The sequence below is a fragment of the Oncorhynchus mykiss genome, chromosome 12 (assembly GCF_057628025.1).
Source record: "Oncorhynchus mykiss isolate SJ-2025 chromosome 12, ASM5762802v1, whole genome shotgun sequence".
In the NCBI taxonomy this organism is placed as follows: Eukaryota; Metazoa; Chordata; class Actinopteri; order Salmoniformes; family Salmonidae; genus Oncorhynchus; species Oncorhynchus mykiss.
This window is the reverse complement of record NC_143033.1, coordinates 10949147-10975815: the sequence shown is the minus strand read 5'-3', so window position 1 is coordinate 10975815 and position 26669 is coordinate 10949147. Positions and strand designations below refer to the sequence as shown.

General features: G+C 46.2%; 1 protein-coding gene across 8 annotated transcripts in view; it reads right to left on the bottom strand.

Annotated features, from left to right (window-relative positions):
* Window positions 1–26669, bottom strand: part of ctif (cap binding complex dependent translation initiation factor) — a 168186-nt gene that overhangs the window by 131624 nt on the left and 9893 nt on the right. For all 8 annotated transcript variants that reach the window (XR_016484794.1, XR_016484793.1, XR_016484792.1 and 5 more), the window contains one exon: window positions 241–478. Coding sequence is in view for 4 of the 8 variants with exons in the window: in XM_090191460.1 (XP_090047586.1) it covers window positions 241–423 (183 nt within the window). In the remaining 4 variants the exon portion in view is untranslated. The remainder of the gene's footprint in view (window positions 1–240; window positions 479–26669) is intronic.

Sequence of the window (26669 nt, the reverse complement as noted above, 5' to 3'; positions counted from 1 at the left end):
CTTATCATTACTGTAGCCATGTTGGATCTTAATCTTCAGCCATGACCCTTATCATTACTGTAGCCATGTTGGCTCTGGTTCATCAGCCATGACCCTTATCATTACTGTAGCCATGTTGGCTCTGGTTCATCAGCCATGACCCTTATCATTACTGTAGCCATGTTGGCTCTGGTTCATCAGCCATGACCCTTATCATTACTGTAGCCATGTTGGATCTGATCCCTTTCAGCTTTAGCGAACCTCTGAGATGTGGGACTGGGGCTTGTTGTCTCCGTCCAGGTCTGCCTCGTTCTTATCTCCCAGCAGGCCTTGCACCTGGTACTCCAGCACGTAGCTGTCGATGAAGCGCTCCAGCTCCTCAATCTCCTGCGACCGCGTGCTGCCAGCCTCTGAGGATGCTGACGCCACAGACGAGTTCTCCATGGCGACCTGCTGCCTGCCACCTGCCGGGGGACGGAGGGAAGGAGGAGGGAGGGACCTGCAGAGAGAAATGGCGTATTTGTAAACAAAACAAAACCAGGCAAAGACCTGTCCACCTCACTTCACCATGTTGACAGTTGTGTTTACAATACTCTGCAGGCAGGGGAGACACACTGTGTTTACAATACTCTGCAGGCAGGGGAGACACACTGTGTTTACATCCCAGACAGTTGTGTTTACAATACTCTGCAGGCAGGGGAGACACTGTGTTTACATCCCAGACAGTTGTGTTTACATCCCAGACAGTTGTGTTTACAATACTCTGCAGGCAGGGGAGAGACACTGTGTTTACATCCAGACAGTTGTGTTTACATTCCAGACAGTTGTGTTTACATCCCAGACAGTTGTGTTTACAATACTCTGCAGGCAGGGGAGAGACACTGTGTTTACATCCAGACAGTTGTGTTTACAATACTCTGCAGGCAGGGGAGAGACACTGTGTTTACATCCAGACAGTTGTGTTTACATTCCAGACAGTTGTGTTTACAATACTCTGCAGGCAGGGGAGACACACTGTGTTTACATCCCAGACAGTTGTGTTTACATTCCAGACAGTTGTGTTTACAATACTCTGCAGGCAGGGGAGAGACACTGTGTTTACATCCAGACAGTTGTGTTTACAATACTCTGCAGGCAGGGGAGAGACACTGTGTTTACATCCAGACAGTTGTGTTTACAATACTCTGCAGGCAGGGGAGAGACACTGTGCTTACATCCAGACAGTTGTGTTTACAATACTCTGCAGGCAGGGAAGAGACACTGTGTTTACATCCCAGACAGTTGTGTTTACATCACAGACAGTTGTGTTTACATCCCAGACAGTTGTGTTTACAATACTCTGCAGGCAGGGGAGAGACACTGTGTTTACATCTCAGACAGTTGTGTTTACAATACTCTGCAGGCAGGGGAGACACACTGTGTTTACATCCCAGACAGTTGTGTTTACAATACTCTGCAGGCAGGGGAGACACACTGTGTTTACATCCCAGACAGTTGTGTTTACATCCAGACAGTTGTGTTTACAATACTCTGCAGGCAGAGGAGAGACACTGTGTTTACATTCCAGACAGTTGTGTTTACAATACTCTGCAGGCAGGGGAGACACACTGTGTTTACATCCCAGACAGTTGTGTTTACAATACTCTGCAGGCAGGGGAGACACACTGTGTTTACATCCCAGACAGTTGTGTTTACATTCCAGACAGTTGTGTTTACAATACTCTGCAGGCAGGGGAGACACACTGTGTTTACATCCCAGACAGTTGTGTTTACATCCAGACAGTTGTGTTTACAATACTCTGCAGGCAGGGGAGAGACACTGTGTTTACATCCCAGACAGTTGTGTTTACATCACAGACAGTTGTGTTTACATCCAGACAGTTGTGTTTACAATACTCTGCAGGCAGGGGAGACACACTGTGTTTACATCCCAGACAGTTGTGTTTACAATACTCTGCAGGCAGGGGAGACACACTGTGTTTACATTCCAGACAGTTGTGTTTACAATACTCTGCAGGCAGGGGAGACACACTGTGTTTACATCCAGACAGTTGTGTTTACATCCAGACAGTTGTTTTTACAATACTCTGCAGGCAGGGGAGACACACTGTGTTTACATCCAGACAGTTGTGTTTACATTCCAGACAGTTGTGTTTACAATACTCTGCAGGCAGAGGAGACACACTGTGTTTACATCCAGACAGTTGTGTTTACATTCCAGACAGTTGTGTTTACAATACTCTGCAGGCAGGGGAGACACACTGTGTTTACATTCCAGACAGTTGGCCGTAGCACTCAGTCTAAAGGAGTCTGCATATTTCACAGCCGAAACAGTTTGGAACAGTTTGTGCATATATTGAGGACATTTTGTGATGTTTTGTTAGATTTGGACCTTGACAAAGGGTTTCTTCAACTGATCGGCACAACTTTTTCTTGGGGAAAGACGAAGTCAGTAGCCAAAGTCTATGCCCCCTCCTCAAAGCCAATCCGCATTCACTCCTCCACCCATGCCCAGCAGGTAGTAGAACAGCAGTCTAATTCTAGTCTGTCTCACCTACCTAACCCTGTCCCCAGCCCAGACAGAGTCAGTTATGAAACAGGACAGCTTGTCTTACCCAGCATCTATCACCCCTTTCTCCCAGTCTGTGATCTGACAGTTAAGTGCCTGTGTTGGTGGTCACATGACTGAGACCTGCTGCTAAGCTTATTTACATCACTACCCTGCCTGAGCACTGGCCAGGTCATGCCAGGCCACCCCAGGCCATGAGGATGTATTATGGGAGCAGAGCAGCCTGCATAGTGGTGTAGTGGTAGGCCCATGTTCAGGCCTGCCTGAGGCTTTTGTTTTGGTTTAAGTTTAGCTAATCAATGCACAAAACTTCTAAATCAAGACCGCTAATACATGTCTCACATCAAATAGGGGCATAGAGTAGCCTACATACACACAACCAATGAACAGGGGAGGAATAGCACACAGTAATATCACTACACCACAGTCTGATAAATGCCTCTTGTTCCTGTGCCTTGAGGTAATAATGCTCTTATCCCCACACTATAGCTGCTGGGCCTAGGGGTTTTAAATCACACTGTCAATATGAACCAGGCATACCATGGCCTGATTAGCCTAGCGGATGAGGCTAATGCTAACTCCACTGATGGCTCGTCTCATTTGCCAGTTGAGTTGAGAGAGGAAGCCTGTAACACAAAGCTAACTATAAGGCTAACACAAGGTAAGCTACATCAAGCACAAGGCTAAAACATGACTTCTTATCCACAGAGGACCGGTGTGGGTACAGGGTTGTGTTGTATGGTTTCTTATCCACAGAGGACCGGTGTACGTGCAGGGTTGTGTTGCATGACTTCTTATCCACAGAGGACCGGTGTACGTGCAGGGTTGTGTTGTATGGTTTCTTATCCACAGAGGACCGGTGTGGGTACAGGGTTGTGTTGTATGGTTTCTTATCCACAGAGGACCGGTGTGGGTACAGGGTTGTGTTGTATGGTTTCTTATCCACAGAGGACCGGTGTGGGTACAGGGTTGTGTTGTATGGTTTCTTATCCACAGAGGACCGGTGTGGGTACAGGGTTGTGTTGTATGGTTTCTTATCCACAGAGGACCGGTGTGGGTAAAGGGTTGTGTTGTATGGTTTCTTATCCACAGAGGACCGGTGTGGGTGCAGGGTTGTGTTGCATGACTTCTTATCCACAGAGGACCGGTGTGGGTACAGGGTTGTGTTGCATGGGTTCTTATCCACAGAGGACCGGTGTGGGTACAGGGTTGTGTCGTATGGTTTCTTATCCACAGAGGACCGGTGTGGGTGCAGGGTTGTGTTGCATGACTTCTTATCCACAGAGGACCGGTGTACGTGCAGGGTTGTGTTGCATGACTTCTTATCCACAGAAGACCGGTGTACGTGCAGGGTTGTGTTGCATGACTTCTTATCCACAGAGGACCGGTGTGGGTACAGGGTTGTGTTGTATGGTTTCTTATCCACAGAGGACCCGTGTGGGTACAGGGTTGTGTTGCATGACTTCTTATCCACAGAGGACCCGTGTGGGTACAGGGTTGTGTTGCATGGTTTCTTATCCACAGAGGACCGGTGTGGGTACAGGGTTGTGTTGCATGGTTTCTTATCCACAGAGGACCGGTGTGGGTACAGGGTTGTGTTGTATGGTTTCTTATCCACAGAGGACCGGTGTACGTGCAGGGTTGTGTTGCATGACTTCTTATCCACAGAGGACCGGTGTGGGTACAGGGTTGTGTTGCATGACTTCTAATCCACAGAGGACCGGTGTGGGTACAGGGTTGTGTCGCAAAATTCTTATTTTCAATGAAGGCCTAGGAACAGTGGGGCAGAACGACAGATTTGTACCTTGTCAGCTCGGGGGTTTGAACTTGCAACCTTCCGGTTACTAGTCCAACGCTCTAACCACTAGGCTACCCAGCCGCCCATTAATATTGGCACCCGTAAATATGAGCAAAATGGGCTGTGAAAATAATGTCTATTTTTTATCCTCTTTCATTCAAAATATTCACCTCTTCATTCAATACTTCCTGCAACCTCCCTTTTCTGAAGATAACAGCCCTGAGTCTTCTCCTATAATGCGTAATGGGGTTGGAGAACACATGACAAGGGATCTGAGGCCATTCCTCCATACAGAATCTCTCCAGATCCTTCAGATTCCCAGGTCCACGCTTGTAGATTCTCCTCTTCAGCTCATCCCACAGGTTTTCTATGAGGTTTAGGTCAGAGGACTGGGACGGCTATGGCAAAACCTTTGTTCTGTGGTCAGTGAACAGCTTTTGTGTTGATTTTGTGTGCTTTGGTTCATTGTCCTGCTGGAAGATCCAACCACGGCCAGGTTTAAGCTTCCAAGTAGAGGCAGTCAGGTATTTAATATCTGCTGGTACGTGATGGAGTCCATGATACCATGTATCCTAACTAGTTGTCCAGGGCCTTTGGAAGAAAAAGAGCCCCACAACATCAACGACCCACCACCATACTTCACAGTGGGGATGAGGTACTTTTCTACATACAGTGCCTTGCGAAAGTATTCGGCCCCCTTGAACTTTGCGACCTTTTGCCACATTTCAGGCTTCAAACATAAAGATATAAAACTATTTTTTTGTGAAGAATCAACAACAAGTGGGACACAATAATGAAGTGGAACGACATTTATTGGATATTTCAAACTTTTTTTAAAAATCAAAAACTGAAAAATTGGGCGTGCAAAATTATTCAGCCCCTTTACTTTCAGTGCAGCAAACTCTCTCCAGAAGTTCAGTGAGGATCTCTGAATGATCCAATGTTGACCTAAATGACTAATGATGATAAATACAATCCACCTGTGTGTAATCAAGTCTCCGTATAAATGCACCTGCACTGTGATAGTCTCAGAGGTCCGTTAAAGGCGCAGAGAGCATCATGAAGAACAAGGAACACACCAGGCAGGTCCGAGATACTGTTGTGAAGAAGTTTAAAGCCGGATTTGGATACAAAAAGATTTCCCAAGCTTTAAACATCCCAAGGAGCACTGTGCAAGCGATAATATTGAAATGGAAGGAGTATCAGACCACTGCAAATCTACCAAGACCTGGCCGTCCCTCTAAACTTTCAGCTCATACAAGGAGAAGACTGATCAGAGATGCAGCCAAGAGGCCCATGATCACTCTGGATGAACTGCAGAGATCTACAGCTGAGGTGGGAGACTCTGTCCATAGGACAACAAATCTGGCCTTTATGGAAGAGTGGCAAGAAGAAAGCCATTTCTTAAAGATATCCATAAAAAGTGTTGTTTAAAGTTTGCCACAAGCCACCTGGGAGACACACCAAACATGTGGAAGAAGGTGCTCTGGTCAGATGAAACCAAAATTGAACTTTTTGGCAACAATGCAAAACGTTATGTTTGGCGTAAAAGCAACACAGCTCATCACCCTGAACACACCATCTCCACTGTCAAACATGGTGGTGGCAGCATCATGGTTTGGGCCTGCTTTTCTTCAGCAGGGACAGGGAAGATGGTTAAAATTTATGGGAAGATGGATGGAGCCAAATACAGGACCATTCTGGAAGAAAACCTGATGGAGTCTGCAAAAGACCTGAGACTGGGACGGAGATTTGTCTTCCAACAAGACAATGATCCAAAACATAAAGCAAAATCTACAATGGAATGGTTCAAAAATAAACATATCCAGGTGTTAGAATGGCCAAGTCAAAGTCCAGACCTGAATCCAATCGAGAATCTGTGGAAAGAACTGAAAACTGCTGTTCACAAATGCTCTCCATCCAACCTCACTGAGCTCGAGCTGTTTTGCAAGGAGGAATGGGAAAAAATGTCAGTCTCTCGATGTGCAAAACTGATAGAGACATACCCTAAGCGACTTACAGCTGTAATCACAGCAAAAGGTGGCGCTACAAAGTATTAACTTAAGGGGGCTGAATAATTTTGCACGCCCAATTTTTCAGTTTTTGATTTGTTAAAAAAGTTTGAAATATCCAATAAATGTCGTTCCACTTCATGATTGTGTCCCACTTGTTGTTGATTCTTCACAAAAAAATACAGTTTTATATCTTTATGTTTGAAGCTTGAAATGTGGCAAAAGGTCGCAAAGTTCAAGGGGGCCGAATACTTTCGCAAGGCACTGTATCTATCTATCTGGCTACACCAAACCCACCTCTGGTGTTTATTTCCAAAAATCTATATATTTTGGTCTCATCTGACCATAGAATCCGGTCCAATTGAAAGTTCCAGTACCGTTTGGAAAACTGTAGACACTTGAGTTTGTTGTTTGAAGACCGCAAAGGCTTTTTTATGGCAACCCTCCTAAACAACTTGTGGTCATGTAGGTGGCGTCTGATCGTAGTTTGAGACTTTCTGACCCCAAGACCCAACTACTGTCTGCAATTCTCCATCTGTGATCCTTGGAGATTTTTTGGCCACTCAAACCATCCTCCTCACCGTGTGTGGGGTCAATAATAGCCCCACGTCCTCTTCCAGGTCCATTGTTAACATCTCCAGTTGTTTTAAACTTCTTAATTATTGCCATGATAGTGGAAATGGGCATTTTCAACCGTTGAGCTATTTTCTTATAGCCATTGTCTAATTTGTGCAGCTCAACATCGTTTTGTGGCACATTATTACTGTAATCTCGGTTCTTTCCCACAGTGATGGATGACTATGGGAACTTGACCTGTGTGTCAATTAAATGTTTGATTTTATGAATATTTTTGAATGACGACCAAGAGGATAAACAGCAAAGAATTTGTTCAGACATTTCTCCTCATATTTACCCAGGGTGCCAATATTAAGAGGGCACACTTGATACAATATACTTTCAATTAGAGTAAGTGTATAGCCTAGTCTGGCTAATTAACTATTTAGCCATTAGCAGCATGTACTAACATGTCATTGTCCTGTATCTGCCCCGTCCCCGTTTCACTGCCCACTCTCACTCTGCCCCCACTTTGCTCACAGAGGGAAGAGGGAGAGGTCTCTCACTCTCCCCCCCACATTGCTCACAGAGGGAAGAGGGAGAGGTCTCTCACTCTCCCCCCACATTGCTCACAGAGGGAAGAGGGAGAGGTCTCTCACTCTCCCCCCACATTGCTCACAGAGGGAAAAGGGAGAGGTCTCTCACTCTCCCCCCACATTGCTCACAGAGGGAAAAGGGAGAGGTCTCTCACTCTCCCCCCACATTGCTCACAGAGGGAAAAGGGAGAGGTCTCTCACTCTCCCCCCACTTTGCTCACAGGAGGGAAAAGGGAGAGGTCTCTCACTCTCCCCCCACATTGCTCACAGAGGGAAAAGGGAGAGGTCTCTCACTCTCCCCCCACTTTGCTCACAGAGGGAAAAGGGAGAGGTCTCTCACTCTCCCCCCACATTGCTCACAGAGGGAAAAGGGAGAGGTCTCTCACTCTCCCCCCACTTTGCTCACAGGAGGGAAAAGGGAGAGGTCTCTCACTCTCCCCCCACATTGCTCACAGAGGGAAAAGGGAGAGGTCTCTCACTCTCCCCCCACTTTGCTCACAGGAGGGAAAAGGGAGAGGTCTCTCACTCTCCCCCCACATTGCTCACAGAGGGAAAAGGGAGAGGTCTCTCACTCTCCCCCCACTTTGCTCACAGAGGGAAAAGGGAGAGGTCTCTCACTCTCCCCCCACATTGCTCACAGAGGGAAAAGGGAGAGGTCTCTCACTCTCCCCCCACTTTGATAAACGCAAGCATATGACCGTTGTAATTGTGGGAAAAACTTTGAAAACAACTACTGTCACTGTTGTTAAAGAGGGTAGAGTCTGCTTTCTGTCAGCATAAACTATCATTTCTTAACACTTCATATTTAGGAAATAGCACCATTTTACAAACAGAATGTATTGTGATGATGCGCTAGCGGGACAGAGCGGAGCACGCCATTTGCAGTGAATACAGTTGATATATAGGCCTACCAATGGCCAGTTTCTGTTGGACATTAATACATGTACCTACTGTTAGCTCACTTACATGGCTATCTAGCAACAACATATTTAAGGTTAGCAATCTAGCTAATGTGTTTTGAGTTCACACTTCCTCATCAGGTGGTGAAGTATAAAGCTAATAGGCCAATATGCACAAACAAGATGCAGGTAAATTCATCTCTTAAGAGCAACTAATCAGCCTGCTAATGATATCAACTCACATTACAGCACTATCAGCCTGCTAATGATATCAACTCACATTACAGCACTATCAGCCTGCTAATGATATCAACTCACATTACAGCACTATCAGCCTGCTAATGATATCAACTCACATCACAGCACTATCAGCCTGCTAATGATATCAACTCACATCACTATCAGCCTGCTAATGATATCAACTCACATCACTATCAGCCTGCTAATGAAATCAACTCACATTACAGCACTATCAGCCTGCTAATGATATCAACTCACATTACAGCACAACCAGCCTGCTAATGATATCAACTCACATTACAGCACTATCAGCCTGCTAATGATATCAACTCACATTACAGCACAACCAGCCTGCTAATGATATCAACTCACATCACAGCTTCACCACAGCACTATCAGCCTGCTAATGATATCAACTCACATTACAGCACTATCAGCCTGCTAATGATATCAACTCACATTACAGCACTATCAGCCTGCTAATGATATCAACTCACATCACAGCACTATCAGCCTGCTAATGATATCAACTCACATCACAGCTTCACCACAGCACTATCAGCCTGCTAATGATATCAACTCACATCACAGCACTATCAGCCTGCTAATGATATCAACTCACATTACAGCACTATCAGCCTGCTAATGATATCAACTCACATTACAGCACAACCAGCCTGCTAATGATATCAACTCACATTACAGCACTATCAGCCTGCCAATGATATCAACTCACATTACAGCACAACCAGCTTGCTAATGATATCAACTCACATTACAGCACTATCAGCCTGCTAATGATATCAACTCACATTACAGCACAACCAGCCTGCTAATGATATCAACTCACATTACAGCACTATCAGCCTGCTAATGATATCAACTCACATCACAGCTTCACCACAGCACAACCAGCCTGCTAATGATATCAACTCACATTACAGCACTATCAGCCTGCCAATGATATCAACTCACATTACAGCACAACCAGCCTGCTAATGATATCAACTCACATTACAGCACTATCAGCCTGCCAATGATATCAACTCACATTACAGCACAACCAGCTTGCTAATGATATCAACTCACATTACAGCACTATCAGCCTGCTAATGATATCAACTCACATTACAGCACAACCAGCCTGCTAATGATATCAACTCACATTACAGCACTATCAGCCTGCTAATGATATCAACTCACATCACAGCTTCACCACAGCACAACCAGCCTGCTAATGATATCAACTCACATTACAGCACTATCAGCCTGCCAATGATATCAACTCACATTACAGCACAACCAGCTTGCTAATGATATCAACTCACATTACGGCACTATCAGCCTGCTAATGATATCAACTCACATTACAGCACAACCAGCCTGCTAATGATATCAACTCACATTACAGCACTATCAGCCTGCTAATGATATCAACTCACATCACAGCTTCATCACAGCACTATCAGCCTGCTAATGATATCAACTCACATTACAGCACTATCAGCCTGCTAATGATATCAACTCACATCACAGCACTATCAGCCTGCTAATGATATCAACTCACATCACAGCACTATCAGCCTGCTAATGATATCAACTCACATCACAGCACTATCAGCCTGCTAATGATATCAACTCACATCACAGCTTCACCACAGCACTATCAGCCTGCTAATGATATCAACTCACATTGCAGCACTATCAGCCTGCTAATGATATCAACTCACATTACAGCACTATCAGCCTGCTAATGATATCAACTCACATCACAGCACTATCAGCCTGCTAATGATATCAACTCACATCACAGCACTATCAGCCTGCTAATGATATCAACTCACATTACAGCACTATCAGCCTGCTAATGATATCAACTCACATTACAGCACTATCAGCCTGCTAATGATATCAACTCACATTACAGCACTATCAGCCTGCTAATGATATCAACTCACATCACAGCACTATCAGCCTGCTAATGATATCAACTCACATTACAGCACTATCAGCCTGCTAATGATATCAACTCACATTACAGCACAACCAGCCTGCTAATGATATCAACTCACATTACAGCACTATCAGCCTGCTAATGATATCAACTCACATCACAGCTTCACCACAGCACTATCAGCCTGCTAATGATATCAACTCACATCACAGCACTATCAGCCTGCTAATGATATCAACTCACATTACAGCACTATCAGCCTGCTAATGATATCAACTCACATCACAGCACTATCAGCCTGCTAATGATATCAACTCACATCACAGCACTATCAGCCTGCTAATGATATCAACTCACATTACAGCACTATCAGCCTGCTAATGATATCAACTCACATCACAGCTTCACCACAGCACTATCAGCCTGCTAATGATATCAACTCACATTACAGCACTATCAGCCTGCTAATGATATCAACTCACATTACAGCACTATCAGCCTGCCAATGATATCAACTCACATTACAGCACAACCAGCCTGCTAATGATATCAACTCACATTACAGCACTATCAGCCTGCTAATGATATCAACTCACATTACAGCACTATCAGCCTGCTAATGATATCAACTCACATTACAGCACTATCAGCCTGCTAATGATATCAACTCACATTACAGCACTATCAGCCTGCTAATGATATCAACTCACATCACAGCACTATCAGCCTGCTAATGATATCAACTCACATCACAGCACTATCAGCCTGCTAATGATATCAACTCACATTACAGCACAACCAGCCTGCTAATGATATCAACTCACATTACAGCACTATCAGCCTGCTAATGATATCAACTCATCACATTTAGCTGTATACAGTCACAGCACAAGAGTTTTCTTATAGGCGATCAATTTAAAACACAAAAAATGCCCACATAACATGATAGAAATACAATAATAGTCAATACAGTGAAACAGAAAGTGTTGTTCATGTTCGTTAACCGCTGCCCTTGACATGTCGGTCTGCCTGAGGACAAACTTCCAACAAACAGGTCACTGCCCTTTACAGCTCCCTGAGGCTGATCAGAGATGGGACTGGGAGGGAGGCAGGCGGCTGATCAGAGATGGGACTGGGAGGGAGGCAGGCGGCTGATCAGAGATGGGACTGAGAGGGAGGCAGGCGGCTGATCAGAGAAGGGACTGGGAGGGAGGCAGGCGGCTGATCAGAGATGAGACTGGGAGGGAGGCAGGCGGCTGATCAGAGATGGGACTGGGAGGGAGGCAGGCGGCTGATCAGAGATGGGACTGGGAGGGAGGCAGGCGGCTGGTCAGAGATGGGACTGGGAGGGAGGCAGGCGGCTGATCAGAGATGGTACTGGGGAGGGAGGCATCTGGTCAGAGATGGGACTGGGAGGGAGGCATCTGGTCAGAGATGGGACTGGGAGGGAGGCATCTGGTCAGAGATGGGACTGGGGGACTGGGAGGGAGGCATCTGATCAGAGATGGGACTGGGAGGGAGGCATCTGATCAGAGATGGGACTGGGAGGGAGGCATCTGATCAGAGATGGGACTGGGAGGGAGGCATCTGATCAGAGATGGGACTGGGAGGGAGGCAGGCATCTGATCAGAAATGGGATTGTGGGACTGGGAGGGAGGCATCTGGTCAGAGATGGGACTGGGAGGCAGGCATCTGATCAGAGATGGGACTGGGAGGGAGGCATCTGGTCAGAGATGGGACTGGGGGACTGGGAGGGAGGCATCTGATCAGAGATAGGACTGGGAGGGAGGCATCTGATCAGAGATGGGACTGGGAGGGAGGCAGGCATCTGATCAGAAATGGGATTGTGGGACTGGGAGGGAGGCATCTGGTCAGAGATGGGACTGGGAGGCAGGCATCTGATCAGAGATGGGACTGGGAGGGAGGCATCTGGTCAGAGATGGGACTGGGGGACTGGGAGGGAGGCATCTGATCAGAGATGGGACTGGGATGGAGGCATCTGATCAGAGATGGGACTGGGAGGGAGGCATCTGGTCAGAGATGGGACTGGGAGGGAGGCATCTGGTCAGAGATGGGACTGGGAGGGAGGCATCTGGTCAGAGATGGGACTGGGAGGCAGGCATCTGGTCAGAGATGGGACTGGGAGGGAGGGAGGCATCTGATCAGAGATGGGACTGGGAGGGAGGGAGGCATCTGATCCTGATCAGAGATGGGACTGGGAGGGAGGGAGGCATCTGGTCAGAGATGGGACTGGGAGGGAGGGAGGCATCTGATCAGAGATGGGACTGGGAGGGAGGCATCTGGTCAGAGATGGGACTGGGGGACTGGGAGGGAGGCATCTGATCAGAGATGGGACTGGGATGGAGGCATCTGATCAGAGATGGGACTGGGAGGGAGGCATCTGGTCAGAGATGGGACTGGGAGGGAGGCATCTGGTCAGAGATGGGACTGGGAGGCAGGCATCTGGTCAGAGATGGGACTGGGAGGGAGGCATCTGGTCAGAGATGGGACTGGGAGGCAGGCATCTGGTCAGAGATGGGACTGGGAGGCAGGCATCTGGTCAGAGATGGGACTGGGAGGCATCTGATCAGAGATGGGACTGGGAGGGAGGGAGGCATCTGATCCTGATCAGAGATGGGACTGGGAGGGAGGGAGGCATCTGGTCAGAGATGGGACTGGGAGGGAGGGAGGCATCTGATCAGAGATGGGACTGGGAGGGAGGCATCTGGTCAGAGATGGGACTGGGGGACTGGGAGGGAGGCATCTGATCAGAGATGGGACTGGGATGGAGGCATCTGATCAGAGATGGGACTGGGAGGGAGGCATCTGATCAGAGATGGGACTGGGAGGGAGGCATCTGGTCAGAGATGGGACTGGGGGACTGGGAGGGAGGCATCTGATCAGAGATGGGACTGGGATGGAGGCATCTGATCAGAGATGGGACTGGGATGGAGGCATCTGATCAGAGATGGGACTGGGAGGGAGGCATCTGGTCAGAGATGGGACTGGGAGGGAGGCATCTGGTCAGAGATGGGACTGGGAGGGAGGCATCTGGTCAGAGATGGGACTGGGAGGGAGGCATCTGGTCAGAGATGGGACTGGGAGGGAGGCATCTGGTCAGAGATGGGACTGGGGGACTGGGAGGGAGGCATCTGATCAGAGATGGGACTGGGATGGAGGCATCTGGTCAGAGATGGGACTGGGGGACTGGGAGGGAGGCATCTGATCAGAGATGGGACTGGGATGGAGGCATCTGATCAGAGATGGGACTGGGATGGAGGCATCTGATCAGAGATGGGACTGGGATGGAGGCATCTGGTCAGAGATGGGACTGGGATGGAGGCATCTGATCAGAGATGGGACTGGGAGGGAGGCATCTGATCAGAGATGGGACTGGGAGGGAGGCATCTGGTCAGAGATGGGACTGGGAGGGAGGGAGGCATCTGATCAGAGATGGGACTGGGAGGGAGGCATCTGATCAGAGATGGGACTGGGAGGGAGGCATCTGCAGCTAACCCACCTAGACTCCTGGCTGACACTCCAGACAGAACTATATTTTCAAATCAAATTTGATTTGTCACATGCGCCGAAAACAACAGGAGTCGACCTTAGCCTGAAATGCTTTACTTACAAGCCCTTAAACAACAATGCAGTTAAGAAAATATTTACTAAATAAACAAAAGATAAAAAAATGAAATAACAATAACAGGGTTTTATATACAGCGGGCACCAAGTCAATGTGTGGGGGTACAGGCTCGTCGAGGTAATATGTACATGTAGGTAGAGGTTAGCCCCCTGACTGCACTATACTACGCTAGACTCCTGTCTGACAGTTACTGGAGCAGTGTTCCTGTTCTACAGCAGAGCAGTAAGGAGTTTGGCTACATACTGGTTGTTAATGCCTTCTAACAGGAACAGTAACCCTTCATCGCATGCAGCATGCTCCAAGTCTAACTACCTCACTGATGCAAATGACTGTGTGTGTGTGTGTGTGTGTGTGTGTGTGTGTGCACACTGCACAAACCCCACAGAACACGATGTGCAGCATATGGCTAGCGATCTCCTCTAATGGGACCGAGGCAGCAGAGCAGAATAACTATGACTATCAGCATCAGTACTGCAGTCCAAGCAGCATGGGCTGAGAGGAGGTCCAGGAGAGAGATACACCCACCGCACAAAGAGAGAGAGAAGGTGAACGTATGAGAACGCAGGAGAACGAAGGAGGGTGGGGCAAGATGCCTTTGTGATGACCAATGAGCAAGTGACAGAGAGAAAGAACAAAGGAGTGTGTGTGTATGTCCGTCTTTCTCTCTCACTCTCTGTGCTTTGTTGTCACCCTCAGTGCTGCTGTGAAATGTGTTCTACTGCTCTGCTCTCCTCCATGTGGTGTTTATGGAGCACTAGCCACGTGGTTGGTTACTAAGTCCACCCCCAATCCCCCCTCCACACAGCCCAGCTGTTCCAACAAAGAGATGCCTGCCACACCCAAGCCAGAGAAGCCTTAGCTCCACTCCCTTGCCAGGCTAGCTACACTATAGTTCAGGCTTAGTTACAGTAGTCAGAACACCACAGAACAGCTACCAGCCAGCCAGTAAGAACACCACAGAACAGCTACCAGCCAGACAGTAAGAACACCACAGAACAGCTACCAACCAGACAGTAAGAACACCACAGAACAGCTACCAACCAGACAGTAAGAACACCACAGAACAGCCAGTCAGAACACCACAGAATAGCTACCAGCCAGCCAGTAAGAACACCACAGAACAGCTACCAGCCAGCCAGTCAGAACACCAGAACAGCTACCAGCCAGAACAGCTACCAGCCAGCCAGCCAGAACAGCTACCAGCCAGAACACCAGAACAGCTACCAGCCAGCCAGCCAGAACACCAGAACAGCTACCAGCCAGCCAGTCAGAACACCAGAACAGCTACCAGCCAGCCAGTCAGAACAGCTACCAGCCAGACAGCCAGAACACCAGAACAGCCAGAACAGCTACCAGCTAGCCAGTCAGAACACCAGACCACCACAAAACAGCTACCAGCCAGACCGCCAGAACACCACAGAACAGCTACCAGCCAGAACACCAGACCACCACAGAACAGCTACCAGCCAGCCAGTCAGAACACGAGAACAGCTACCAGCCAGACAGTCAGAACACCACAGAACAGCTACCAGCCAGACAGTCAGAACACCACAGAACAGCTACCAGCCAGCCAGTCAGAACACCACAGAACAGCTACCAGCCAGCCAGTCAGAACACCAGAACAGCTACCAGCCACCCAGTCAGAACACCAGAACAGCTACCAGCCACCCAGTCAGAACACCAGAACAGCTACCAGCCAGCCAGTCAAGGCAATAAAGCATTGTGCAGGGACTCCGTCTGCTCCAGACTATCTGTACGATGAATGGCGATAGTCCAATTAGGATACAGTATTAATTCACCAATTAGTAGCGGAAAATACCTCACAGCAGTGATGTAAAGTACTTAAGAAAAATTACTTTAAAATACTACTTAAGTAGTTTGAGGTATCTGTACTTTACTATTCATATTTGACACTTTTACTTCACTGCATTCTTTAAGAAAACAGTGTACTTTTTACGCCATTCATTTTCCCTGACACCAAAGGGAACTCATTTCATTTTGAATGCTTAGCAGGACAGGAAAATAGTCAAAATTCACACACTTATCAAGCGAACATCCCTGGTCATCCATACTGCCTCTGATCTGGCAGGGTCACTAAACCGACATGCTTCGCTTGTGAATGTTGGAGTGTGCCTGTAGCTTTCCGCAAATTAAAACAAAAAACAAGAAAATGGTGCCATCTGGTTTGTTTATTAAGGAATTTGAAATGACATACTTTACTACTTTAAATATATTTCAAACCAAATACTTTTAGACTTTTACTGGGTGACTTTCACTTGAGTCATTTTTCTATTTAAAGGTATCTTTACTTTTACTCAAGTATGACAGTTGGGTACGTTTTCCACCACTGCCTCCCAGTTAGATGGGGGTAAACTCTCAGCATAAGGTGTTTGATTCACATGAACTGCCTCAGAGGACAGTTGGGTACGTTTTCCACCACTGCCTCCCAGTTAGATGGGGGTAAACTCTCAGCATAAGGTGTTTGATTCACATGAACTGCCTCAGAGGACAGTTGGGTACGTTTTCCACCACTGCCTCCCAGTTAGATGGGGGTAAACTCTCAGCATAAGGTGTTTGATTCACATGAACTGCCTCAGAGGACAGTTGGGTACGTTTTCCACCACTGCCTCCCAGTTAGATGGGGGTAAACTCTCAGCATAAGGTGTTTGATTCACATGAACTGCCTCAGAGGACAGTTGGGTACGTTTTCCACCACTGCCTCCCAGTTAGATGGGGGTAAACTCTCAGCATAAGGTGTTTGATTCACATGAACTGCCTCAGAGGACAGTTGGGTACGTTTTCCACCACTGCCTCCCAGTTAGATGGGGGTAAACTCTCAGCATAAGGTGTTTGATTCACATGAACTGCCTCAGAGGACAGTTGGGTACGTTTTCCACCACTGCCTCCCAGTTACATGGGGGTAAACTCTCAGCATAAGGTGTTTGATTCACATGAACTGCCTCAGAGGACAGTTGGGTACGTTTTCCACCACTGCCTCCCAGTTACATGGGGGTAAACTCTCAGCATAAGGTGTTTGATTCACATGAACTGCCTCAGAGGACAGTTGGGTACGTTTTCCACCACTGCCTCCCAGTTAGATGGGGGTAAACTCTCAGCATAAGGTGTTTGATTCACATGAACTGCCTCAGAGGACAGTTGGGTACGTTTTCCACCACTGCCTCCCAGTTAGATGGGGGTAAACTCTCAGCATAAGGTGTTTGATTCACATGAACTGCCTCAGAGGACAGTTGGGTACGTTTTCCACCACTGCCTCCCAGTTAGATGGGGGTAAACTCTCAGCATAAGGTGTTTGATTCACATGAACTGCCTCAGAGGACAGTTGGGTACGTTTTCCACCACTGCCTCCCAGTTAGATGGGGGTAAACTCTCAGCATAAGGTGTTTGATTCACATGAACTGCCTCAGAGGACAGTTGGGTACGTTTTCCACCACTGCCTCCCAGTTACATGGGGGTAAACTCTCAGCATAAGGTGTTTGATTCACATGAACTGCCTCAGAGGACAGTTGGGTACGTTTTCCACCACTGCCTCCCAGTTAGATGGGGGTAAACTCTCAGCATAAGGTGTTTGATTCACATGAACTGCCTCAGAGGACAGTTGGGTACGTTTTCCACCACTGCCTCCCAGTTACATGGGGGTAAACTCTCAGCATAAGGTGTTTGATTCACATGAACTGCCTCAGAGGACAGTTGGGTACGTTTTCCACCACTGCCTCCCAGTTAGATGGGGGTAAACTCTCAGCATAAGGTGTTTGATTCACATGAACTGCCTCAGAGGACAGTTGGGTACGTTTTCCACCACTGCCTCCCAGTTACATGGGGGTAAACTCTCAGCATAAGGTGTTTGATTCACATGAACTGCCTCAGAGGACAGTTGGGTACGTTTTCCACCACTGCCTCCCAGTTAGATGGGGGTAAACTCTCAGCATAAGGTGTTTGATTCACATGAACTGCCTCAGAGGACAGTTGGGTACGTTTTCCACCACTGCCTCCCAGTTACATGGGGGTAAACTCTCAGCATAAGGTGTTTGATTCACATGAACTGCCTCAGAGGACAGTTGGGTACGTTTTCTACCACTGCCTCCCAGTTAGATGGGGGTAAACTCTCAGCATAAGGTGTTTGATTCACATGAACTGCCTCAGAGGACAGTTGGGTACGTTTTCCACCACTGCCTCCCAGTTAGATGGGGGTAAACTCTCAGCATAAGGTGTTTGATTCACATGAACTGCCTCAGAGGACAGTTGGGTACGTTTTCCACCACTGCCTCCCAGTTACATGGGGGTAAACTCTCAGCATAAGGTGTTTGATTCACATGAACTGCCTCAGAGGACAGTTGGGTACGTTTTCCACCACTGCCTCCCAGTTAGATGGGGGTAAACTCTCAGCATAAGGTGTTTGATTCACATGAACTGCCTCAGAGGACAGTTGGGTACGTTTTCCACCACTGCCTCCCAGTTACATGGGGGTAAACTCTCAGCATAAGGTGTTTGATTCACATGAACTGCCTCAGAGGACAGTTGGGTACGTTTTCTACCACTGCCTCCCAGTTAGATGGGGGTAAACTCTCAGCATAAGGTGTTTGATTCACATGAACTGCCTCAGAGGACAGTTGGGTACGTTTTCCACCACTGCCTCCCAGTTAGATGGGGGTAAACTCTCAGCATAAGGTGTTTGATTCACATGAACTGCCTCAGAGGACAGTTGGGTACGTTTTCCACTACTGCCTCCCAGTTAGATGGGGGTAAACTCTCAGCATAAGGTGTTTGATTCACATGAACTGCCTCAGAGGACAGTTGGGTACGTTTTCCACCACTGCCTCCCAGTTAGATGGGGGTAAACTCTCAGCATAAGGTGTTTGATTCACATGAACTGCCTCAGAGGACAGTTGGGTACGTTTTCCACCACTGCCTCCCAGTTAGATGGGGGTAAACTCTCAGCATAAGGTGTTTGATTCACATGAACTGCCTCAGAGGACAGTTGGGTACGTTTTCCACTACTGCCTCCCAGTTAGATGGGGGTAAACTCTCAGCATAAGGTGTTTGATTCACATGAACTGCCTCAGAGGACAGTTGGGTACGTTTTCCACCACTGCCTCCCAGTTAGATGGGGGTAAACTCTCAGCATAAGGTGTTTGATTCACATGAACTGCCTCAGAGGACAGTTGGGTACGTTTTCTACCACTGCCTCCCAGTTAGATGGGGGTAAACTCTCAGCATAAGGTGTTTGATTCACATGAACTGCCTCAGAGGACAGTTGGGTACGTTTTCCACCACTGCCTCCCAGTTAGATGGGGGTAAACTCTCAGCATAAGGTGTTTGATTCACATGAACTGCCTCAGAGGACAGTTGGGTACGTTTTCTACCACTGCCTCCCAGTTAGATGGGGGTAAACTCTCAGCATAAGGTGTTTGATTCACATGAACTGCCTCAGAGGACAGTTGGGTACGTTTTCTACCACTGCCTCCCAGTTAGATGGGGGTAAACTCTCAGCATAAGGTGTTTGATTCACATGAACTGCCTCAGAGGACAGTTGGGTACGTTTTCCACCACTGCCTCCCAGTTAGATGGGGGTAAACTCTCAGCATAAGGTGTTTGATTCACATGAACTGCCTCAGAGGACAGTTGGGTACGTTTTCCACCACTGCCTCCCAGTTAGATGGGGGTAAACTCTCAGCATAAGGTGTTTGATTCACATGAACTGCCTCAGAGGACAGTTGGGTACGTTTTCCACCACTGCCTCCCAGTTAGATGGGGGTAAACTCTCAGCATAAGGTGTTTGATTCACATGAACTGCCTCAGAGGACAGTTGGGTACGTTTTCCACCACTGCCTCCCAGTTAGATGGGGGTAAACTCTCAGCATAAGGTGTTTGATTCACATGAACTGCCTCAGAGGACAGTTGGGTACGTTTTCTACCACTGCCTCCCAGTTAGATGGGGGTAAACTCTCAGCATAAGGTGTTTGATTCACATGAACTGCCTCAGAGGACAGTTGGGTACGTTTTCCACCACTGCCTCCCAGTTAGATGGGGGTAAACTCTCAGCATAAGGTGTTTGATTCACATGAACTGCCTCAGAGGACAGTTGGGTACGTTTTCTACCACTGCCTCCCAGTTAGATGGGGGTAAACTCTCAGCATAAGGTGTTTGATTCACATGAACTGCCTCAGAGGACAGTTGGGTACGTTTTCCACCACTGCCTCCCAGTTAGATGGGGGTAAACTCTCAGCATAAGGTGTTTGATTCACATGAACTGCCTCAGAGGACAGTTGGGTATGTTTTCTACCACTGCCTCCCAGTTAGATGGGGGTAAACTCTCAGCATAAGGTGTTTGATTCACATGAACTGCCTCAGAGGACAGTTGGGTATGTTTTCTACCACTGCCTCCCAGTTAGATGGGGGTAAACTCTCAGCATAAGGTGTTTGATTCACATGAACTGCCTCAGAGGACAGTTGGGTATGTTTTCTACCACTGCCTCCCAGTTAGATGGGGGTAAACTCTCAGCATAAGGTGTTTGATTCACATGAACTGCCTCAGAGGACAGTTGGGTACGTTTTCCACCACTGCCTCCCAGTTAGATGGGGGTAAACTCTCAGCATAAGGTGTTTGATTCACATGAACTGCCTCAGAGGACAGTTGGGTACGTTTTCCACCACTGCCTCCCAGTTAGATGGGGGTAAACTCTCAGCATAAGGTGTTTGATTCACATGAGCTGCCTCAGAGGACAGTTGGAGAACTGACCTAATCTTAGAGGGCAAATGTAATTGTGGTTCTGGAGATATGGTAAGCATTCATGTGGTTAGTTACACTGATATGTAATCACCCATAGCCACTGTATACTATGGGCATGTCCCAAAGGGCACACTATTCCCCATATAGTGCACTACTTTTGACCAGAGCAAAATCAAATTAAATTTTATTGGTCACATACACATGGTTAGCAGATGTTAATGCGAGGGTAGCGAAACTCTTGTGCAGTAATATCTAACAAGTAATCTAACAATTCCACAACAACTATCTAACACACACAAATCTTAAGGGATGGAATAAGAATATGTACATATAAATATATGGATGAGCGATGACCGAGCGTCATAGGCAAGATGCAATAGATGGTATAAAATATGAGATGAGTATTGAAAGATATGTAAACATTAAAGTGACTAGTGATCTATTTATTAAAGTGGCCAATGATTTTCGAGTCTGTATGTAGGCAGCAGCTTCTGTGTTACTGACAGCTGTTTAAGCTTGAGATAGAAGCTGTATTTCAGTCTCTCGATCCCTGCATTGATGCCCCTGTACTGACCTCGCATTCTGTATGGTAGCAGGGTGAACAGGCAGTGGCTCGGGTGGTTGTTGTCCTTGATGATCTTTTTGGCCTTCCTGTGACATTGAGTGCTGTAGGTGTTCTGGAGGGCAGGTAGTTTGCCCCCGGTGATGCGTTGAGCAGACAGCACCACCCTCTGGAGAGCCCTGCGGTTGTGGGCATTGCAGTTGCCGTACCAGGTGGTGATACAGCCCGACAGGATGCTCTCAATTGTGCATCTGTAAAAATGTGTGAGGGTTTTAGGTGACAAGCCAAATTTCTTCAGCCTCCTGAGGTTGAAGAGGCACTGTTGCACCTTCTTCACCACACTGTCTGTGTGGGTGGACCATTTCAGTTTGCGCACACATCTTTGTGGGGCCCCAGTGTTGAGGATCAGCGAAGTGGAGGATGTTATTTCCTACCTTCACCGCCCGTCAGAAAGTCCAAGGCCATATTGCACAGGGCGGGGTTGAGACCCAGGGCCTCAAGCTTAATGATGAGCTTGGAGGGTACTATGATGTTGAATGATGAGCTGTAGTCGATGAACAGCATTCTTACATAGGTATTCCTCTTGTCCAGATGGGATAGGGCAATATGCAGTGTGATGGCAATTGCATTATCTGTGGACCTATTGGGGCTGTATGTGAATTGAAGTGGGTCTAGGGTGGCAGGTAAGGTGGAGGTGCTATGATTTTTGACTCGTCTCTCAAAGCAATTCATGATGACAGAAGTGAGTGCTACGGGCGATAGATATTTAGTTCAGTTACCTTTGCCTTCTTTGGTACAGGAACAATGGTGGCCATCTTGAAGCATGTGGGGACAGCAGACTAGGATAGGAAGAGATTGAATATATCCGTAAACACACCAGTCAGCTGGTCTGAGGATGCAGCAAGGGATGCCATCTGGGCCGGCAGCCTTGCAAGGGTTAACACGTTTAAATGTCTTACGGCCACTGAGAAGGAGAGGCCCGCAGTCCTTGGTAGCAGGCCGCGTCGGTGGCACTGTATTATCCTCCAAAGAAGGTGTTTAGTTTGTCTGGAAGCAAGATGTTGGTGTCCGTGACATGGCTGGTTTTGTTTTTGTAATCCATAATTGCCTGTAGAACCTGTCACATACGTCTTGAGACTGAACCATTGAATTTCAACCCCACTTTGTCCTTATACCAACATTTTGCTTGTTTGATTGCCTTGCGGAGGGAATAACTACACTGTTTATATTCAGCCATATTCCCAGTCATCATCCATGGTTAAATGCGGTGGTTCACACTTTCAGTTTTGCGCAAATGCCGCCATCTATCCACGGTTTCTGGTTAGGGTAGGTTTTAGTCACAGTGGGTACAACATCTCCAATGCACTTCCTTATAAACTAACTCAACGAATCAGGGTAGAAATCGATGTTATTCTCTGAGGCTGCATGGAACATTTCCCAGCGTTGAATAGTTCTTGTCACGGGAACATCCTGTTTGAGTTTCTGCCTGTAGGACGGTAGGAGCAAAATGGAGTCATGGACGGGGATTTGGCGAAGGGAGGGCGGGCGAGGGCCTTGTATGCATCGCGGAAGTTGGAGTAGCAGTGATCCAGTGTATTGCCCGCACGAGTGCTACAATCAATATGCTGAAAGAATTTAGGTAGCCTTGTTCTCAAATTTGCTTTGTTAAAATCCCCAGCTACAATAAATGCAGCCTCATGCTATATGGTTTCCAGTTTGCATAGAGTCCAGTGAAGTGCCTTGAGGTCCGCCGTGGTATCGGCTTGAGGGGGGATATACACGGCTGTGACAATAACTGACGAGCATTCCCTTGGGAGATAATATGGTCAGCATTTGATTGTAAGGAATTCTAGGTCAGGTGAACAGAAGGACTATGGTTCCTGTATGTTGTTACGATTACACCATGAGTCGTTAATTATGAAGCATACACTCCCGCCCTTCTTCCCAGAGAGATGTTTATTTCTTTTAGCGCGACACATGAAGAATCCCGGTGGCTGTACTGACTCCGACAACATCCCCCGAAGGAGCAATATTTCCGTGAAACAGAAAATGTTACAATCTCTGATGTCTCCCTGGAAAGCAACCATTGCCCTAATTTCATCGACCTTGTCGTCTAGAGAATGGACACTGGCGAGCAATATACTCGGAAACGGTGGGTGGTGTGTGCACGCCTTAGAAGTCTGGCCAGGACACCGCTTCGTCTACCTCTTCTGCGCCAACGTTGTTTTGGGTCGGCCTCTGGGATTAGATCCAATGTCCTGGGTGGTGTGAACAAAGGATCCGCTTCAGGAAAGTTGTATTTCTGGTGGTAATGTTAGTAAGTTCTTCCTGGCTGTATGTAATAAGACTTAAGATTTTATGGGCTAACAAAGTAAGAAATAATACTTTAAAAAAAAATTAAATAGTGCATAGTTTCTTAAGGACTAGAAGCGAGGCGACTATCTCTGTCAGCGCCATCTTGAGGGGCCCTATGGTTGATTAAGCTGAGCGTTTACCCCAACTAACTGGGAGGTAACAAAATATCTGGTGACCCACAAATATCATAACCCCCCCCCACACACACACACAAAAAATGCTAACCTCTTAGTATAATGGTGAGAGATTAGCATGTATGATATTTGTGTCTAACTTTCGCACTTATCATGATTCACGATTCATTCAGGATTATCTTTAACCACGGTAGCATTCACATTAAATATAGAAGTGTTTAGAAACTTATACTATTTTAATTAAAGATAAAAGTAAATCCAAAATGATGCAATAGTTTATCATAAATTTCAAATTGGGCACAAAATAAATCTGAAACAACCAAAACAGCAAATGTATCCAAAAAAGGTGTCGTCACAAGTTTGATGTCGTCATCGTGTGCTATGAATATGGTACCAAATACTTCACATTTTACCTACTTTAATACACCTCAGGGAATTTGTCCAAATACTGTTGCGCCCCTAAATTAAACGTACCTATTTATTCCTTAACCGCACTACACAAAATAGCCGCATGTGCGCACTCCCTAAAATGTTTTAGAGAAAATGTCCTTTTATTCAGCTTTGTTCAACTGTATTCTTCATGCTATAAAATAAGGCTACAGAATTCCAAGCCAATCTTGTCTGCTAAATTAACTAGTGTAGCCCACAGCCATTTGACATAGCCCACAGCCATTTGACATAGCCACATAGCCCACAGACATTTGACATAGCCACATCAGGATAACTCAAGAATATGCTATTCTGTTCTTCTGAAATAGACTACATTTTCTTAATTCCATGCTTCTTTAGAGCAGTCTAAAATAAATAATGGATTTATTGTGAAGGTGTAGGCTATATTACATGGATTTATTGTGAAGGTGTAGGCTATATTACATGGATTTATTGTGAAGGTGTAGGCTATATTACATGGATTTATTGTGAAGGTGGAGACTATATTACATGGATTTATTGTGAAGGTGTAGGCTATATTACATGGATTTATTGTGAAGGTGTAGGCTATATTACATGGATTTATTGTGAAGGTGTAGGCTATATTACATGGATTTATTGTGAAGGTGTAGGCTATATTACATGGATTTATTGTGAAGGTGGAGGCTATATTACATGGATTTATTGTGAAGGTGGAGACTATATTACATGGATTTATTGTGAAGGTGGAGACTATATTACATGGATTTATTGTGAAGGTGGAGACTATATTACATGGATTTATTGTGAAGGTGGAGACTATATTACATGGATTTATTGTGAAGGTGGAGGCTATATTACATGGATTTATTGTGAAGGTGGAGTCTATATTACATGGATTTATTGTGAAGGTGGAGTCTATATTACATGGATTTATTGTGAAGGTGGAGTCTATATTACATGGATTTATTGTGAAGGTGGAGACTATATTACATGGATTTATTGTGAAGGTGGAGACTATATTACATGGATTTATTGTGAAGGTGGAGACTATATTACATGGATTTATTGTGAAGGTGGAGACTATATTACATGGATTTATTGTGAAGGTGGAGACTATATTACATGGATTTATTGTGAAGGTGTAGGCTATATTACATGGATTTATTGTGAAGGTGTAGGCTATATTACATGGATTTATTGTGAAGGTGTAGACTATATTACATGGATTTATTGTGAAGGTGGAGACTATATTACATGGATTTATTGTGAAGGTGTAGGCTATATTACATGGATTTATTGTGAAGGTGTAGGCTATATTACATGGATTTATTGTGAAGGTGGAGACTATATTACATGGATTTATTGTGAAGGTGGAGACTATATTACATGGATTTATTATGAAGGTGGAGACTATATTACATGGATTTATTGTGAAGGTGGAGACTATATTACATGGATTTATTGTGAAGGTGTAGGCTATATTACATGGATTTATTGTGAAGGTGGAGACTATATTACATGGATGTATTGTGAAGGTGGAGACTATATTACATGGATGTATTGTGAAGGTGGAGACTATATTACATGGATTTATTGTGAAGGTGGAGACTATATTACATGGATTTATTGTGAAGGTGGAGACTATATTACATGGATGTATTGTGAAGGTGGAGACTATATTACATGGATGTATTGTGAAGGTGGAGACTATATTACATGGATTTATTGTGAAGGTGGAGACTATATTACATGGATTAATTGTGAAGGTGGAGACTATATTACATGGATTTATTGTGAAGGTGGAGACTATATTACATGGATTTATTGTGAAGGTGGAGACTATATTACATGGATTTATTGTGAAGGTGGAGACTATATTACATGGATTTATTGTGAAGGTGGAGACTATATTACATGGATTTGACTTTTTTAAATGTAGATGTTCCAAAGGTCTGTGTCAGTGTCTTGTAGGCTGTGTGTGGGAGCAAGGAGATGCCAAATGTGTTTACGTTCATTAAACGGTCAATTACCGTGAGATCGACAGTTATTTGCTTGACAATCACCGGCTGACAAAATTTTGTGACCGCCACAAACTGTGGAGTAACTACAATGTCAGTTATCTCCTATCACAGCCATTGAACTCTGTTTTAAAGTCACCATTGGCCTCATGGTGAAATTCCTGAGCGGTTTCCTTCCTCTCTGGCAACTGAG